At 33.7% G+C, this 17,191-nt stretch overlaps 3 protein-coding genes across 3 annotated transcripts; 2 read left to right on the top strand and 1 right to left on the bottom strand.

The window, feature by feature from the left end:
* Positions 1–4,965: 4,965 nt before the first annotated feature.
* LOC125220909 (sugar carrier protein C-like) lies at positions 4,966–7,084 on the bottom strand. Its single transcript, XM_048123044.1, has 4 exons — positions 6,949–7,084; positions 6,543–6,865; positions 5,722–6,351; positions 4,966–5,591 (listed from the first exon to the last, which is right to left on the bottom strand). Exons 1-4 carry the CDS (start codon positions 7,082–7,084, stop codon positions 5,145–5,147), a joined length of 1,536 nt encoding a protein of 511 aa, XP_047979001.1. The 3' UTR covers positions 4,966–5,144.
* Positions 7,085–12,157: 5,073 nt separating this feature from the next.
* On the top strand, positions 12,158–14,435 carry LOC125212670 (phosphatidylinositol transfer protein 3-like). The gene is made up of 6 exons (XM_048112902.1): positions 12,158–12,432; positions 13,068–13,326; positions 13,725–13,761; positions 13,849–13,954; positions 14,050–14,160; positions 14,228–14,435. Exons 1-6 carry the CDS (start codon positions 12,190–12,192, stop codon positions 14,342–14,344), a joined length of 873 nt encoding a protein of 290 aa, XP_047968859.1. The 5' UTR covers positions 12,158–12,189; the 3' UTR covers positions 14,345–14,435.
* A 637-nt stretch (positions 14,436–15,072) lies between these two features.
* On the top strand, positions 15,073–17,155 carry LOC125212690 (phosphatidylinositol transfer protein 3-like). The gene is made up of 7 exons (XM_048112924.1): positions 15,073–15,229; positions 15,309–15,534; positions 15,667–15,925; positions 16,429–16,465; positions 16,554–16,659; positions 16,737–16,847; positions 16,916–17,155. The coding sequence occupies exons 2-7, from the start codon at positions 15,379–15,381 to the stop codon at positions 17,030–17,032; spliced, it is 786 nt and encodes a 261-aa protein (XP_047968881.1). The 5' UTR covers positions 15,073–15,229; positions 15,309–15,378; the 3' UTR covers positions 17,033–17,155.
* Positions 17,156–17,191: the final 36 nt, after the last annotated feature.

The raw sequence follows: 17,191 nt of genomic DNA on the forward strand, positions 1-17,191 counted from the left end.
GAAACTTTTCTCTGTTATGGGTTCGTTATTTGGGCCATTCTACAAAGGAAAAAAGGCCCAATTTGTTTTTTTTTTGCAAGTTTTGGAAGCCCAGTAATTGTTTGGTGATGTTTTTCAAATGGATTAACTGGTTTTGGATAAATAATTAGGGTGAAGATCTAGTTAGTCGATTATCCGTTAACCGCTAATTAACCGGTTAAGTTCAATTCTTGCTCGTTCAAAATCGTAATTGTTACAAGGTCATTAGATAATATAAGGGCGAATTGTCAAATAAATCACGAAAGATGGTCAAATTCTAGTTCATCTCACACTTTTCTGAATTTAGAAAATGAGTCATAAAGTTTGAGATTTCGCAGTTATCTCATCGTATCGGTTTCTAATGAATTACGCATTGAAGTGACAATCAGTTTAAAGCATGTGAACAAAACGACGCTGGGAAAAACGACAACATCTATTTAAGTTCGAAATTACATTTTGTCCATGTCTTTTGAAACGGTTGCTACATCAATGCGTAATTCAGAAAATGGAAGGATGAGAACATTTAAAAAATCTCAATCTTTGTGATTTATTTTATAGATTTTGAAAATTGTGGGACGGATTAGAATTTGATCATCCTTCGAGATCTATTTCGCAATTTGACCATAATATAATACAATTACAATCATGATTTTGGACGAGCAAGGATGGACCTTAGGCTTGTTATTTTGATTTCATTTTAACATAGTAGCTTATTTTGTAGTTCTTGTATGCTCCCAACAAATCTCATCATTAATTAATGTTTATTATAGTAGCTTATTTTGTAGTTCTTGTATGCTCCCAACAAATCTCATCATTAATTAATGTAAACAAAATTGTTCTACTTAGTTTGGGCATGCTCCCATGGAGTATCTTTCAATTCAATCATCCAAGAATTTATGTAGACGTAAAAGCGAAACCCTAAAAGACAAAACAACCCAACTCACTACACAAGAATATCCATCGAATTAGAATATAATTTGAAGGAAACAAACAAGACGCCTAGAATGCCTATCTTTGCTACAACAAAATAATTGTATTTTCATAATTGTCTCTTATACATTATGTTCTTGCAAAACGGCTTTGTATATATCTAGCTAGAAGGATCTCTTCTATAAATAGGAAAAACCTACTCATAAAATCAATATACAGTCACAAGAATTGGAAAAATTAATCACGCAAGGAAAATGGCAAAGGAAATCAACAAAGTTTCAACCTTCCTCAATCTTGCTTTCATGCTCTCAATCATTCTCATCATCACTGTATCAGAAAGCAGATCATTTTTTGGAGGTAGGGTTTGAATCAAGATCCCATTTACCTGTCATTTAATTTTAGGGGCAGTTCGATTGTCATGTTTACTTGTGATTAAAGGTCATGTCTAATCTTATCTCTTGTTCGGTTGCAGTTTTCCTCAAAAACTCAGCATGTGACATTGTGTCTTGACCTATTTCACAATGTCAAAATTACATTGTATCTCATAATTAATCATCCCACGTCCACACTAGGACTAAGTTAATCACAAAAGAAAACTCTATTTTGACTTATCCCTTATTGTATCTTACTACTATTATCTAGTCTAACGAACCGAATGTCACCTTGATTGTTTAATCTGTTTTTAACTAGTGCAGTTACTAAGGGTAGTCCAACGTTAAGCTGCGATAGTGTGGTTGGAGTGGTGAGTGGAGATACTTGTTTTGATATTGCAAAGGATCAGAATTTGAGCACCACAGCCTTTGATGCCATAAACCCTAATCTCAACTGCTCGGATCTCTTCATTGGGCAGTGGCTCTGCGTCTCTGGCTCCGTCATTTAGTCTCCACCACTTTCATGTAATATCAATGTTTAATAAGAGTATAATTGTTGATGGATTAAAATTAATTAAGCTCATGCTTAGTTTCTTTTACTTCATTTCTTGAATGACTGGCCAGAGGCTAGACTTTTGTTACTGAATTTGCTCTAGTGGTTCTGTGTATTTTTGTTATAAATGGCGCACATGTACAATCAATAAAGGAGGCAATACGGTACTACTCCCTCTGTTCCATAAATATATACATGATCTAATGCGCTCGAGGGCCTACATAACATAGTAACTCCAATAATCCGGCTCCTAATCATAAGGATCGCAAATTGACAATTTATTTATTTATTCAATTTTGTGAGTCGAATTTGTCAATAATGATTACTCCCTCTGTCCCTGAAAAGTATGAATTATTTCCTTTTTAGTCCATCCTTGAAAAATATGAACTTTCTAATTTTGAAAACTCATTTCTCTCTAATGAGGTGTGACTCATTCTCCACTAATAATAATTTAAAAACTTTTGTTTTTCTATCTCTCTCTTACTTTTCCAATTATGCATTAAAACCCGTGCTGAACCAAAACTTCATACTCTTTGGGAACGGATGGAGTACAATATAAGAACTTGTCAGGCTCTGGCATGTAACAACCTAGAGTAACATGCATCTTTCACGGACGCATGATGAACGTGTGCAGAGCATGAATCTGGACATGATCGATTTAGCTGGAATGTTTCACGTCGTTGGTCATTCGAGGGATATACCTGGACGAAGAACTTGTATGCACGTAACGTAAGATTCTAAACAAGTACACGTGTCAGGACACGTCACAAGGCACACTGCCCAGACGAGGCGAGGCGGGAAGGAGCAGGAGCGGTGGTGAATTAAGATTTTTTTGATAAATTCATTAATACTTATAATTATGTTATGAAAAATAAATACTATAGTATTTACATAATTTTATAAAGGTGTTACTACAATATAAGAGAGGGTATTTCTTATAATTAGATGTTACACCTAATATATCCATGCATTTGCTGACAACTCAAGGGTTCATCATTGCAAAAATAAGTGGGTTAAAAGAAGTGGTGGTGTAGACTGAAATTGAATTAGTTTTGTGGTAGAATGGAAATGAATGTGTAATATATTAATTATTTCCATACCAGCAAATTGGGCTTTTCGTCATATAGAAAGCCACGCACCTAATCCCCGTTTCTAATAATACCTACCCCATTATAAACTTTTGGGCTCGCCCACCTATTGATTTTTTATTTAATTTTATTGGTAAAGACTATACTCCTTCCGTCCCCCATTAGGAGTAACACTTTGATCGGACACGAGTTTTAAGAAATGTAAAGAAAAGTTGATAGAAAAAGTTAGTGGAATCTGAGACCCACTTTTTTATATTAATTTTATAATAAAATGTGAGTGAAATGAGTTAGTGGAATGTGGGACCTACTTACCATTTATGGTAAAAATGAAGTGCTACTCTTAATTGGGGACGAACCAAAATGGAAATTAGTAACTCTTATTCGGAGACGGAGGGAGTAGTATTTTTTTTAACTACAAATTATACTCCTAATTTTATCAAAAAGCTTTTTAACTATATGAAATATGTATTTAAATCTCAAAGTATCATCTTTGCATAAAAGATATTCTGTGTCTATTTTCTGGCCATTTAGGTCTGCAAATTAGAAAAAAATTAAAGATCTATTGCAAATTTGCAATGTAATTGTTTTGGACATTATTTAAAATTAAATTACAGATCCATATATCGGTGTACATTAATTGACGTTTTTCTTGCTTGTCAATTGTCATTCCCCACTCTGCTGCTAAATGAAAATAAAATAAAATGTTTATCGTAATTAATAAAAAAATGCAATGGGAAAATTAAGGATATCGTAAAATTAATTTTAAATTTGACGAACAACTTATCAATTAACAACTCCTTTATCCAATGTATTGTTATCCATTATTAATCCTCTTTAAGAACAAATCGTATACATTTTTTATTTGACGTTTAATATTTAATGATGAATAAAATGTCAACTAATATTTATTAGCATACACTGGATGCGATTTTTCGTATTTTAATGTGGCTTAATCTTTGGCCAATATACAAAAGGTTGGAAGAATGTGGGGTGCTTCATCTTCCAAAAAGAAAAGATTTAGGTCATTAATTTCACCAATCAATTTTGTGAAAAGCAAAGGAACAAATCATGATCATTGCCAATTAATTCAGGACTACAACTTATCAAATTCTTACCAAGTAATTAAAATGTTTCCTAAATGAACATGCGATCAATTTATTAGCAGTAGATAATGGATCGGTATATCATGCGATTCTTACTTCAGCCATTTTCCCGTGACCTTAACTTCTGATTTCTTGCTACTCAAAACCAAACAATTCTTGGTTTTCAGCATAATTTTAATTAGTGTAGATAAATTAACATAATTAATGTAAATTATTGGGACAATTTTATCATTTTTCACCATTTCTGCAAAATTAAGGAATTTCTGCATTGTTAATTTGTGATTGAAATTTCATTTTATTTGATCACCTCCCACGTTAATTTAGGAAGATATACACATTATCATTCCTCTATCTTCAGTATAAAAATTACTCATTAATTGCGAGAAATAAAATTTAAAATATCCACCAAGTAATTTGTTTTTGGAAAGAAGAGAGCTAGAATAACTAATTTTTTTTAATATAATCTGATTCTTATAATTAATTGTTATTACATAGTACGTATTTCTCTATGTAATTTTAATTTTTAAAAGGAATATTCTTAACCTCTTCTTATACTTTTCATATATTGAAATAAATGATTCCATTATTATAGCATTGGTGATTTATACTTATATTTATACCCCATGGTGATTTGATTTATATTAGAAACTTTAATGAAAAAAGGAAATACGACAAGGAAAAATTACATAAAAGATCTAGAAATTAAATTATTAAATGAAAATTAATTTAAAATGCATATAGAATATTATGTTATTAAATTATTTACAACTAGAGTTCGTAATTCCATTCCATGGTTAGTTGAGGATTCAAATTCGAACACACGTCAACATATTGACTTTATGCAAGTGGATAATATAACAACAGGAGATGTAAAGAGAATTCTTCCCTCCAATAAAGCTCAATAAAAACACAATCGTAAATCAAATTACAATGGGACCATACAATATTCCTCGTACAATAACTAAATATTATACACCATTTCTCAAGATTAAAAAATAAGTGAAATTTAACAATAGAATCTCACACCAATTGAGTTTGAAAAACATCAAATATATTTTGGTTCACATCCAAATAATCCGAGTCACTCTCTTTGTTGATCGATTTCATTATCATCCTCCATGAATCTCGACCAGAACTTGTGGTTCTTCCACACCATCGCCATCTCCTCGATCGGAACATTCCTTGTCTCAGGCAGTAAAAAGTATACGAAGAAGGTCATCACCAGCACGAAGAATCCAAAAAACAAGAACAACCCGAACTTCATGTGGCATAGCATAGACAAAAACACCTGAGCCACAATAAAAGTGAAGATCATGTTGACCCCAACGGTCAAACTCTGGGCCGCTGACCGGATCTCGAGCGGGAAAATCTCACTAGGCACCAACCACCCCAGCGGTCCCCACGACCACGCGAACCCAGCCACATAGACGCAAATAAACATCACCACCACGCCCGCGTACCACTTGGGCAGCTGCCCCGGGTTTCCATCCACCCCAAATTTCATCCCAATGAGGATGGCTACAGCAACCTGCCCAATGTTACAAACATCATGCCATCAGCGTTCAGCAACGCTGTACTTAAATAAAAAATAAAAAAACACGCTGCGTTTTTTTATTTTTTATTTTTTATTTAAAATTATAAAATAAGTGTTTTTTTACCTGACATATAAGCATTTGGATTCCACCCTGGAGGAAAAGGAAGCGTCGCCCCCAACGATCAACAGTGACGATTGAAACCAACGTCGCGACAACGTTGACAGCGCCCGTGACAATAGCCGACATCAAAGAGGCAGAGGCGCCGAACCCGATGGTCTTAAACAACACGGGAGCGTAAAACATGATGACGTTGATCCCGGTAAACTGCTGGAAGAACGGGATCATGACGGCCATGGTGAGGTGGGGCCGGTACTTCCTCTGGAGGAGGTTCCTCCAGGGGTCCTCCACCTTCTTGGAGGCGACACTCGCCGCCACCAGGTCGTCGAACTCCTCGTCCACGTCAGAGACACCGCGTATTTTTCTCAACTCGGCGCGGGCTTTTTCTTGACTCCCGCGCTCAATGAGGGAGTTGGGCGTCTCTGGGAGGACGAGTGATCCGACCGTGATGATGAGAGCCGGGACCATCGCGCCGCCCAAGCTAAGCCGCCAGCCCCACCCTCCCTTGATCTTCGCAAACCCGTAGTTGAGCACGTTTGCGGCGAGGATGCCCGTCGTGATCGACAGCTGGAAGCCGATGTTCAATGCGCCTCTGTATTTGTACGGAGCCATCTCTGAAAGGTAGAGTGGTACCGACTGCAGATTTATATAATAGTTTCAGTTTAATTATCAATTTTGACTAAATCATTGAATCTTATGTTATTATGCAATAGTATCTATCGTCACAAAAAAATTTATATACAAATCATTATAATAAAATTCCAAACACAAAAACTTTTAATATATAGTCTTTATCAAAAAATTTCTGCGTCAGCCACTGTCTATACCTGATTGGCAAAGCCGATTCCAGCTCCAAGAAGAAGGCGGCCGAGAATGAGCATCCAGACAGAGTAAGCAAAGCCGTTGATCAGAGCACCCGTGCAGAAAAGCACGCCACCGAAAAGCATTGAGAGCTTCCTCCCGAGTTTTCGGGTGACCGTCGCAGCCACAATGGAAGAAGCCAGCGCCGCCAAGTACAGCGACGACGTGAACAGAGTCAGCGGCACGCTGTCGAATTTGCAGTACTGATTCGTCGACTTGTCCGCTTTCTCTTTCCGGTACACGGATGGGAAGAACTTCTCCAAGAAAGAATCCATAGATGTCACACCACCTACAACTCATCAAACACAAACCATTAACCACACATTCAAAAAAATTTAAAAATTTAAAAAAAAAAAAAGAAATAAAAATTACCGGAAATTCCAATATCGTAACCAAAAATAAGGCCACCCATGGCCGCGACAACACACGTGACAATCACGTGTGCCGTCAATTTTCCGGGATATTCCTTCCCCTTGCGAGGGGTGGAGCCAATACCACCACCAGCCATTTTTTCCTTAGTGAATTTTAAGAAGGAGAAGGAATGATATACAGAGAAGGATGAGAGGAATGAATTGAGTGAGGGCTATAAATAGATGAATCAAGAATTAATTTGAAAAATATCTCTAGCTGGCAAAACAGATGTACTAAGTACTAAAATTGTTATTGGATAAAATGGATTATATTTTCTCAGATAAGGTGACGCGGAATGACCAAAAAATACTAATTTAGTGTGAAAATCATTAATCAAAACTGTCTTAAAATGGGGGTGTAAAATTGAATTTAATTTGCGGATAATATATGGGATATTATTACCAAACGATTATTTTGCTAATGAAATTAATGCAATTATTATATGGATATGATATTCCTATTTACAGTTGGTTATTGACTAATTTAGACTTGAGAGTCAACGAGTACATTTGTCATTGATCTTTTTAGTCTTTATTCAAATATTTTTTTGCTGATTTTTGGTTTAATGGATTAAATAATATTAAGTTAAATTAATACTCCATACAAGAATTAATACCGGTTGCTTATCATGAGTTTTAGTTTTCTATTGTCAAAATTAATTTAATTTTGGAGTAAACTAATTTTGAATGAGATTATAGAAAGTAAATTAGGATTTCTTGCTATTAATAATCGTTGGGATTAAATTGCCTATTTAACTAATGGATAATGCAGTATATCCGATTACAATTATTCAAGATTTTCTAGAAAGATATATTTTCCCTTTTTGGGGATCGAATCGAATCAATCCGAGTCGAAGTTTGTTTTATTTTAAATAAAATGAAGTTTGTTGAATAATTTGTCACATATTTACATGGGAAATTGTAAGATAGTGATTCACGAATGATACAAATGTGTAAGTAATTGTGGTTTAGTATTGGTTTCTTATGACGTTGACCGATGTGTTAAATGTAAGATTATCCTAAATGACGTGTTATCTACTAGGATTTAATGCATTTATCACTCTTGTAAATTCTCATCACTTTATTTAACTATATTGATGGTGGTATGTGTTGGTTGATCGATTGTTTGAGAGGCATTCTTCAAATTAAAGGCATTTGAGGTGTACGTATATTAATTTAAATGGTTTATCTTAATCAAAGTAACTTGATTACTAATTTATGGGTTTATAGTGCAATGTATTTTGAAATATGTCCTCATTTTTTGTTTTTGCATCAAATGTATTTGACTTTTAACATTATTCGTAAAATGTTCCTGTCTACAAAATTTGGTGATGAAAAAATGATTCTTTTTGTTGTGGACGGAGGGATTTTTCTCACCTCAACACACATAAAAACTAACATTGTTTTTGTATTTCATAAAGTATATCAATATTTGAGAAATAAAATGAAAGTTCTAGGCAAAAAAATCCTATCAGTTCAGAGGAAACTTTTTTGTATATAAATATATTTTATGGAATATAGTGAAAATTGAGAAAAATTTAAAAACATTGTAAACATTTTTCCAGAACGCTATAATCTGAAAATCAAAATATATTAAATATTATTAACCCCAGTTGTTAAAATAAATAATGAGACACTTTAGTAATATATACAACTAAGAAATTGTGGGTTCATGAATTTTACTACGTTTTTCTTTTATGCATATTACAGCTGTGGTGACTTCACAATTTCTAATATGGTGCATCCTCATCTAAACAATTGTTTTTGAGAAAATTGGACCGTTGCAATTAAATTTGATGCACTTAAAAAGGTGAAAAAGTCAATTTGTGTTGCGATTCTACCACACCCATTTATTTCCTCTACTTTCAATTAAGTATATCATATAATATGTTATTAAAATAATTTAGTAACTAGTTCTTAATTAATGTGCGAGAAAAAAAAATTAAAAAAAGAAATGTCACATATCTTTTGTGGAAAAAAAAAAAAAAAAAGTGTGATAATTATTATGGACGAAGAGAGTACTAATTAATTAATTAATACATAGTATTAGTGGGAGATGATCAATTGCTAACTAATTATCAATCTAAAATCAAGACCAATTCTTAATTATTAGATTATAAGATCTAGTGGTGGATATAATGCCAAGTAGATTATATTTTAAATTCAAATTATTATTAATTAAAACTAAAGGGTATTAATGTCAATTCCCTCTTACTAAAATTATCCTAAAACTTTAAATTTACGTAACTCTCTCGATTTAAATTATTTTTTCGCAAAAAATATATTAAATTAAAGGTAATTTTATAAGGATTCTAACGAAATTTCAATTGCATATGTTCCGACGACGTTCGAATGATGAAATTTGATATTTTTTATTTCAGTTTTCGTAAATGTTGATAACATATTTTTATCAACAAATACATCAAAAAATTTCTATATAATGCATATAAAATCTCAATAAAACCATGTAAAAATCTCAATAAATATGTGTTGATATTTTCATGTACTTATATTGAGATATTCATGTCATTGTGTTGATATTTGTTATATACTATGTTGATATAAATAAAAAAACACGAAAAATATGATATGATAACAAAATGACGATCTTACCCTTTTATTGATATTTTGTTTACTATTTATTGAGATTCGTAAGATTTAATCTCATCCACTCATTTTAAAATCTAAGAGTGTAGATTTGGTCTCAATTTTGAATTAGGGTGCTATAAGTATCAGAAGATGACCTAGTACAGTGGTATTAGTACTCCATATACGGAGTATATATATAATTAGTAAGTTTACATTTTAAACTTGATTAGTCTTTAGATTCAATTGAGTAATCCGGGGATCTTAACTAGTTTTAGAGTTAATTGAATAATTGTAGATTTTAATTGGTCTTCAATTTGATTGGATTTCAATTGATATTGAATTTAATGGGCAAATTTTGATGGATCGTATTTTTAAATTTATATAAATAATGATTTAAACATAATAGTAATGTTTTAAACAACAATACGCTTATACGCGTGGTGGCATAACATTACAATATGTTTACTAATTAATATGCACACCATATTCGTAGTATACAACAAATCAATAGTTAGAATATTGATCTACGGAGCTATACCATACTGTATATTTGAACATTAGTTGTAGTTTATTAAATTGTGACAGAATACTAATGTTTCATAATTTTATATAGTTTTCAACGAGGTGTGATATAATAAAATAATAATATAATTAATATTATTACTATTGTCATTTAATAGACTATATTATGGTGTCATAATTTTAATTATAAATTATTATTGATTGTTATCATAGTGTGCTATATAACTATAGAGAATGAAAAACATATAAATTAATAAAAGCTTGATCTTTATTTAAATTTTAAAAAAATTAATCCCTCCGTCCATGAAAAATAGTCTCATTTTGTTATTTTGGGATGTCTACAAGTATCCAAATTGAAATTTTTTTCACATACTTCATTCATTTTTTCTTATCTTTCTTTCTTACTTTTTCTCCTCTTTCTCACTTAGAGAGTTCTCATGCTATCACGAGTATAGTTGCATATCTGGTTTATATGCAAGGCGAACTTAATACCAAGATTAGATTAATTAAACGTGGCATAGCAAAATGGGCTATGCATGTTTTGCAATGAGGGGATTAAGATCTCTCTTTATATTAATTTGTATAGACAAAATTATGCATGCGAAACAAAATTAAAAATATTAATTGGAGCATGACATCCAAAATTCCAAATTGGGGCTGGATTTGGACCCAATCGAATTTCAGCATAGGCCATATATTGAATCTCGTGATTCTTCGAAAGCGATTTGTTGAGATTCTGGAAATCAAAGTGACGAACTAGATGATAATAAAATACTGAAAATACTTATGAATCATATGGAAAAATGAAAACGTGTTGCTCAACTTTGAACATGGCTAAAACAAATGATATGAATTCATTATAGGAATTGTTGTAATTCCTCACTCATCATTACCAATCGCAAAACTTTGAGCAAGGTTGCATATATACTTGCATGCATACACAAATTGATAGGATTTTTCCACATTTGTATATTCTCAAGTTGTTGATTCTTAGTTGCATACTTGCATCTTTAAAGAGGTTGCTTTTGTGATATTTAAAAACTCAACTCTTTCACCGATAGGGATTGCTGAAAAGGAATAATCAAAATTCCTTTGATTCTAGCGACGTGAATATACTAGAAAAAAAAATGATAAAAATTGAATTTTGGATTTATGGAATTAACTAATGTACTCTTCTATTTTTATTATTAATTGTGAGTCACGTGACCTATGGACTATGTGAGTAAAATATGAATTATGACTAATAATCTCAACATTAACAGTGGACGGCCCACATTTATAGGTCGTTTCGTGGGGAAAAAAATAGTAATCCCTCTGTCCACAAAAAATAGATCACTTTGTGTATAGTATGAGTTTTAATGTAGAATTGATAAAATAAGAAAGGGGGGGAGAAAAAGTAGGTAAAGTAAGAGAGATAGGGAGAAAAAGTGAGTAAAATATGAGAGATAAACATTCCATTTTAAGAAAGTGATCTATTTTTTGTGGATGTCCCAAAATGGCAAAAGTGATCTATTGTTTGTGGACGGAGGATATGAGTTAATAACTTATTATTCATATATAGTTGGGATGATTATATTCTTATATACTACTATTACTACTACTAGTATTATTTTTAAATTATTGGCGCTAAACCCCAAAAAAATATTTTCTCCATCCACAAAAATTAGTACTCCATCATTTTGTCATTTTAGAATGCTCATAAAAAAAATCTTGTTTCAAAAATGAAAACTTTAACTCATATTTTACCCATTTTCTCTTATTATCTTTCTTATTTTTTTTCTTCTTTCTTTCTCACTTTTCTCCCTCATACTTTATCTACTTTTTCCTGACTATTTTTTTTTTCCGACTGAGGGAGTAGTATATGAATCCACCCCATATGAGTTCGTGGAATTGAAACAATAAAAATACATGTATAAAAATAACTGTATTCTAATAAATTATAGCCACAAAAATCATTTAATAATCTTTTCAGATCGTAAAGTAGAGCAAAAAATTGCGAAAAAACTAAGATATAAATAAAGGGTACATATTCTTCTAACTGTCAATAACAGTATTCACAATCAGAATTGAAAGATGGAGTTTGGAGAAGACAATGAGAGGATTGAAAAGGGAGGGCGATCCAACTACTGCATCTTCTCTCTGTTCATTGCTTGTAGTGAGAGAAAACGAGGAGATGACTTCGTATCTTCGGCAGAAGTTTCAGTCTCTCACAGTCTCGTCGAGGTCGGAAGATGCAAAAGACGGTGAGCTCACCTCCGAGAGCAGAGAAGAAACGGAGCGGACTCGAATTCAAACCATGAAAGCTCTCGTCGTCAAACTAGATCCCTCAGCTGAGGTTAATTCAATCAATTTTTCCCCTATTTATTCTAATTTGATCTGTTTTGTGGTAAATCAAATTAATTTTGAATGTTAGGGTTCATGGCCTGTGATAATTTCATGAAACAAATGAGTTTATTTGGGTATTTGAATCCTATAATCTGGTAAACCAGTGAAACCAATATCATTGTCTCTGTTTAACAATTGGATGTTAAAAGACTCAAAGTGATCAGTAAATGTAAGGATTTGATTGCAATCAATGAAGATCAGAACTCGCTTTGCCTCGATGAACTTCAAGAGCTGTAGATTAGTGCAACAAATGTCCAATACAGCAATGAGTTAGATATACGAAGCCTTTTGTAAGTGCATTAGTGCTTCATACTTGGCTAGTTTAGACTTCTTTGTTTTCTGTTGAGATATCCTTAAAATGGAAGTATGTAAGCTAAATGTTGACTGATATTGAATCCAGGCTCATTGAGTTGAATGTGTGTGTATCCTAAGCTTTTTTTTTTTTTGCTGAATTTGAGCTCTGATTAGGCCATGATGATGGTTAAAATTTCAATTGAAGTAGTGTTCATGAGATCAAGTAGCCCTTTCGACTCTATTGTCCCCCCAATTAACTCTAGTTGGGATTATGTTTTGGGGGTTTTGAAGGATGTGGATGACTTGATGATCCGTAGATTTCTTCGAGCTCGTGATCTTGATGTTGACAAGGCATCAGCTATGTTTATCAAGTATTTGAAATGGAGGAGAGAAGCTATTCCAAATGGTTTCATATCTCCATCGGAAATTTCGAATGATCTGGCTCAGAATAAGTTGTTTATGCAAGGATATGATAGGGCTGGACGCCCGATTGTCGTCATTTTTCCTGCCAGGCATAAGCCTGCATCCACTACTGTCGAAGAGTTTAAGCGTAAGCAATCACACCAGTAATCGGAAATACTTCTCTTAGTTGGCTTTCTGAATATAGTTTTCTTCCTTTTTACTAAAATGGTCTCTTCCTTTTTCTGAAAATGGTCTCTTTCCATTCCAACATGGAGAATGGCTTTGTAAAAATCATGTAATGGTCTTTATCAAAATGCCTCCAACTCCAACTTCTAGTTTGAAGTTGATATACGATCCTACCAGCGAGAAAGATGTTTTAAAAAAAAAAATTGGAAACCATAAAGTTGGATCAGTTCTTCCACCTCAAGTTTGGATTTTGGTGGATCATTTTGCTATATGTGTATGTACTTCCTGGATTGCCTTATGTGTCATGTTCAGCATAAGAACATAGTCTCGCGTTAACCATTGTTTCCTTATTTCTGGCAGGATTTAATATTTATGGTCTTGAGAAAATTTGTGCCAGGTAATTGTTTGTCTTAAGATCACCTATGTCTCTGGCCTCATCCTATTTCTAAAAGGAGTATATTCATGTTTGGTTCTGTTACTTCAGAATGCCTAGCGGACACGAGAAGTTCACTTCTATTGCTGATCTACAGGGATGGGGTTATGTTAACAGTGACATAAGAGGATATCTTGCTGCTTTATCTATACTTCAAGTATGATTCTTTTTTGTTAAAAACTGGCAGTGATGCCAGCATATGGTGGTCGAGAATGAATGCATATGCTCTTCATGAGCTTGATTTTGTGACAGGATTGCTACCCTGAGAGGCTGGGCAAGCTGTTGATCATCAATTCGCCCTACATATTTGTGGCTGTTTGGAAGATAGTTTACCCATTTATCGACAAAAACACGAAGAAAAAGGTCTCGTTGCAAATTCTACTTGCATTTCACTTCCAAAGACACATTAACTTATAGCATCTCTTTTCAGATTGTTTTCGTGGAGGGCAACAAACTTCGATCTACCCTACTCGAAGATATCGATGAGAGCCAGCTTCCTGAGTGTGTCGGAGGGCCACTGAAGTTGGTACCCATTCAAGAGTGCTGAGTAATGAAATATTGTGTATTGACCACCCAAAATTAAACACAAAAGTTTTTTCTTTGGTAATTAATAAAAAATAAATATATAAAACTATTCATTAGTATATCATAAACATTTAAATGCTCACAAAGGTATGAAAGATAATTCATTTTTATACATAAGATTAAAAAATTGCCCCTGGATAAAAAATGACCATGACTTAAAAGTACTTCCACCTGCTACAACTGACGGCCAATGATGCCGCCGGTTGTGACAGGTGGCAGCGGGAAGGCTTTCTCCAAGAAGAATAGATTGAGCTTAAAAATAGCGTTTACCATTCACAAAGGGCTAAATGCCTAAATCATAATTTTTCTATCCGGCAGTAAAAGTCTCATTTTAAGTTGTTTCATTAGTCAATAGAATTTTCAATTTACTTTTGTTAAAAATAATAAGATTATACATAATATTAACTTATTTCACTCATATATCATTATAAAACTAATATATAAACTAAAATTTAGATTTCTATCAATTTTTTCTGCTCATATGTCTTGGTATTTCTTAAACACATGTCGGAAAAAACAAGACTAGTGTGTACGACTACCTCCTAGAAGCATGGAATTTCAGCAAAATGTAGAAGTATATGACAATAAGAATACATGTAAAAAAAATCGTATATTCATTACCTAATTTATTTATTACCACAAAAATCATTTTCCTATCCTTCCAGATCATAAAAGTCGTTAGCTTGGGTATCTGTTAAATACCGGTCACTGTCTTTATTGCCTATAGCTATTACTCCATTTCTAAAGCGTCAGTTTCATCTTTTGTTCAAACAGAGAAGAGAATAATGCAAAATATATTCAAATTCCCGAAAATACCAGAGAATTGAGACGGGACGTCGATCCAACTGTACAACCTCTATCAACTACCTCCTTTTTCCCTATTTATTAAACGTTTAATTATCTCAACAACTTTTTATTTTATGCAGATCGTGGAGTTTCTATTTATATCTTCGCCTCCATCTTCTCTCTCTTGATTAGTGAGAGAAGAGGGGGAAGATGACTTCCTATCTCCGGCAGAAGTTTCAGTCCCTCACCGTCTCGTCGGAAGATGCGAAAGACGCTGAGCTCACCTCTGAGAAGAGAGAAGAAATGGAGCAAAATAAAATTCAAGCTATGAAAGCTCTCGTCATCAAACAAGATCCCTCTGCTAAGGTCACTTCTCCTCCTATTAATTCTCATTATTCAATTAGTTTTGTAGGAAAAAAAATGAGCAGTAGAAATTTGTGAATTTGGAATTTCTCAATTAACATTAGCTGAGGTTGTGTGTTTGGGGGGGTTTTGAAGGATGTGGATGACTTGATGATCCGTAGATTTCTTCGAGCTCGTGATCTGGATGTCGATAAGGCGTCGGCAATGTTTCTCAAGTATTTGAAATGGAGGAGGGAAGCTATTCCGAATGGATTTATATCTCCATCGGAGATTCCTAATGATCTGGCTCAGAATAAGCTGTTTATGCAAGGATATGATAAGGCTGGACGGCCAATTGTCGTTGTTTTTGCTGCTCGGCATAAGCCTGCTTCCACTACCGTGGAAGAGTTTAAGCGTAAGCAATTGTCTTAGTTGAATCTAGTTTTCTTACTTTTTTACTACTATGTTGCATAGCAATTGTGTCTGTTATACTTTTAATTGTAAAACGTACTTCTCGAATGTAGGGTCGTACATTAGCTTCAAACGAGTAGCCATTGTCGTTCCACATCAACTCTCCGGCTCTCGAGCTAGAGGCTTTTCAATAAAAGTCCCTTCAAATTTTTGTGGAGATTTAAAATTTTGCAAAGGTGTTTGTGAGGGACTTTGTTCCTTCTACTCTGTCTTTCCTCGTGGAGAGATGCACTTACCGTGTCAAAACCATGAAACGGTCTCCAACTCCAAGGATGGGAGAGGCTCGAGAGAGGATGTGGGACGACAATGGCTGCTAGTTTGGAGTTGATGTACGATCCTACCATCGAGAATAATGTTTAATGAGCAAATTTTGGTGGATCATTATGCTTTATGTATATATACTTTTGGATTGCTTTGCTTTAACTATTGTTTCCTTATTTCTGGCAGGATTTGTTATTTACACTCTTGAGAAAATTTGTGCCAGGTAATCTTGTTGGTTTTATAAGTTCATGGTTATTTCCAAAAATAGTACTTCTATATTCATGTAAGTCTGTTACATTCTGCTATATCAGAATGCCAAGTGGACATGAGAAGTTCACTTCCATTGCTGATCTACAAGGATGGGGTTATGTTAACAGTGACATAAGAGGCTATCTTGCTGCTTTATCTATTCTGCAAGTATGAATTCTCTCTTTTCACCATATGCAAGTAGAAAAGGAATGCCTACGATCTTTACGAGCTCGAATTTGTGGCAGGATTGCTACCCTGAGAGGCTGGGCAAGTTGTTGATCATCAATGTGCCCTACATATTTATGACTGCTTGGAAGATGGTTTACCCTTTTATTGACAAGAACACAAAGAAAAAGGTTTATTTGCAAACACCACCTACATTCCTCTTCCAAAGACAGATTAACTTACTCATACTTTTTTCCAGATTGTTTTCGTTGAGGACAAAAAACTACGAGCTACCCTACTTGAAGATATCGATGAGAGCCAGCTTCCCGATTGTGTAGGAGGGCCTCTGAAGTTGGTACCCATTCAAGATTGCTGATACGGATCGATTCGAGAGGCTGTTCATTTTAAGATTTATTCCTTTGTTACAATGGTTGTAATTTTATAGTATCAATTACCACACATTGCCTCCCATATTCTACAGCTGCACTTTCATACACAATTTCTCATGTTGAGGAAAATTTTACTGCAAAAAATC

Source organism: Salvia hispanica, chromosome 1, assembly GCF_023119035.1.
Source record: "Salvia hispanica cultivar TCC Black 2014 chromosome 1, UniMelb_Shisp_WGS_1.0, whole genome shotgun sequence".
NCBI lineage: Eukaryota > Viridiplantae > Streptophyta > Magnoliopsida > Lamiales > Lamiaceae > Salvia > Salvia hispanica.

What these genes read in the sequence shown, in the direction of transcription:
- LOC125220909 (XM_048123044.1), bottom strand. Translation starts at nt 7,084, where the DNA reads ATGGCTGGTGGTGGTATTGGCTCCACCCCTCGCAAGGGGAAGGAATAT. An exon ending in TTACGATATTGGAATTTCCG is followed by an intron (nt 6,866 to 6,948) that starts GTAATTTTTATT and finishes GATGAGTTGTAG; the next exon opens with GTGGTGTGACATCTATGGAT. An exon ending in GAATCGGCTTTGCCAATCAG is followed by an intron (nt 6,352 to 6,542) that starts GTATAGACAGTG and finishes ATAAATCTGCAG; the next exon opens with TCGGTACCACTCTACCTTTC.
- LOC125212670 (XM_048112902.1), top strand. Translation starts at nt 12,190, where the DNA reads ATGAGAGGATTGAAAAGGGAGGGCGATCCAACTACTGCATCTTCTCTC. An exon ending in TACTGTCGAAGAGTTTAAGC is followed by an intron (nt 13,327 to 13,724) that starts GTAAGCAATCAC and finishes TATTTCTGGCAG; the next exon opens with GATTTAATATTTATGGTCTT. An exon ending in CTTGAGAAAATTTGTGCCAG is followed by an intron (nt 13,762 to 13,848) that starts GTAATTGTTTGT and finishes CTGTTACTTCAG; the next exon opens with AATGCCTAGCGGACACGAGA.
- LOC125212690 (XM_048112924.1), top strand. Translation starts at nt 15,379, where the DNA reads ATGACTTCCTATCTCCGGCAGAAGTTTCAGTCCCTCACCGTCTCGTCG. An exon ending in AACAAGATCCCTCTGCTAAG is followed by an intron (nt 15,535 to 15,666) that starts GTCACTTCTCCT and finishes GGGGTTTTGAAG; the next exon opens with GATGTGGATGACTTGATGAT. An exon ending in TACCGTGGAAGAGTTTAAGC is followed by an intron (nt 15,926 to 16,428) that starts GTAAGCAATTGT and finishes TATTTCTGGCAG; the next exon opens with GATTTGTTATTTACACTCTT.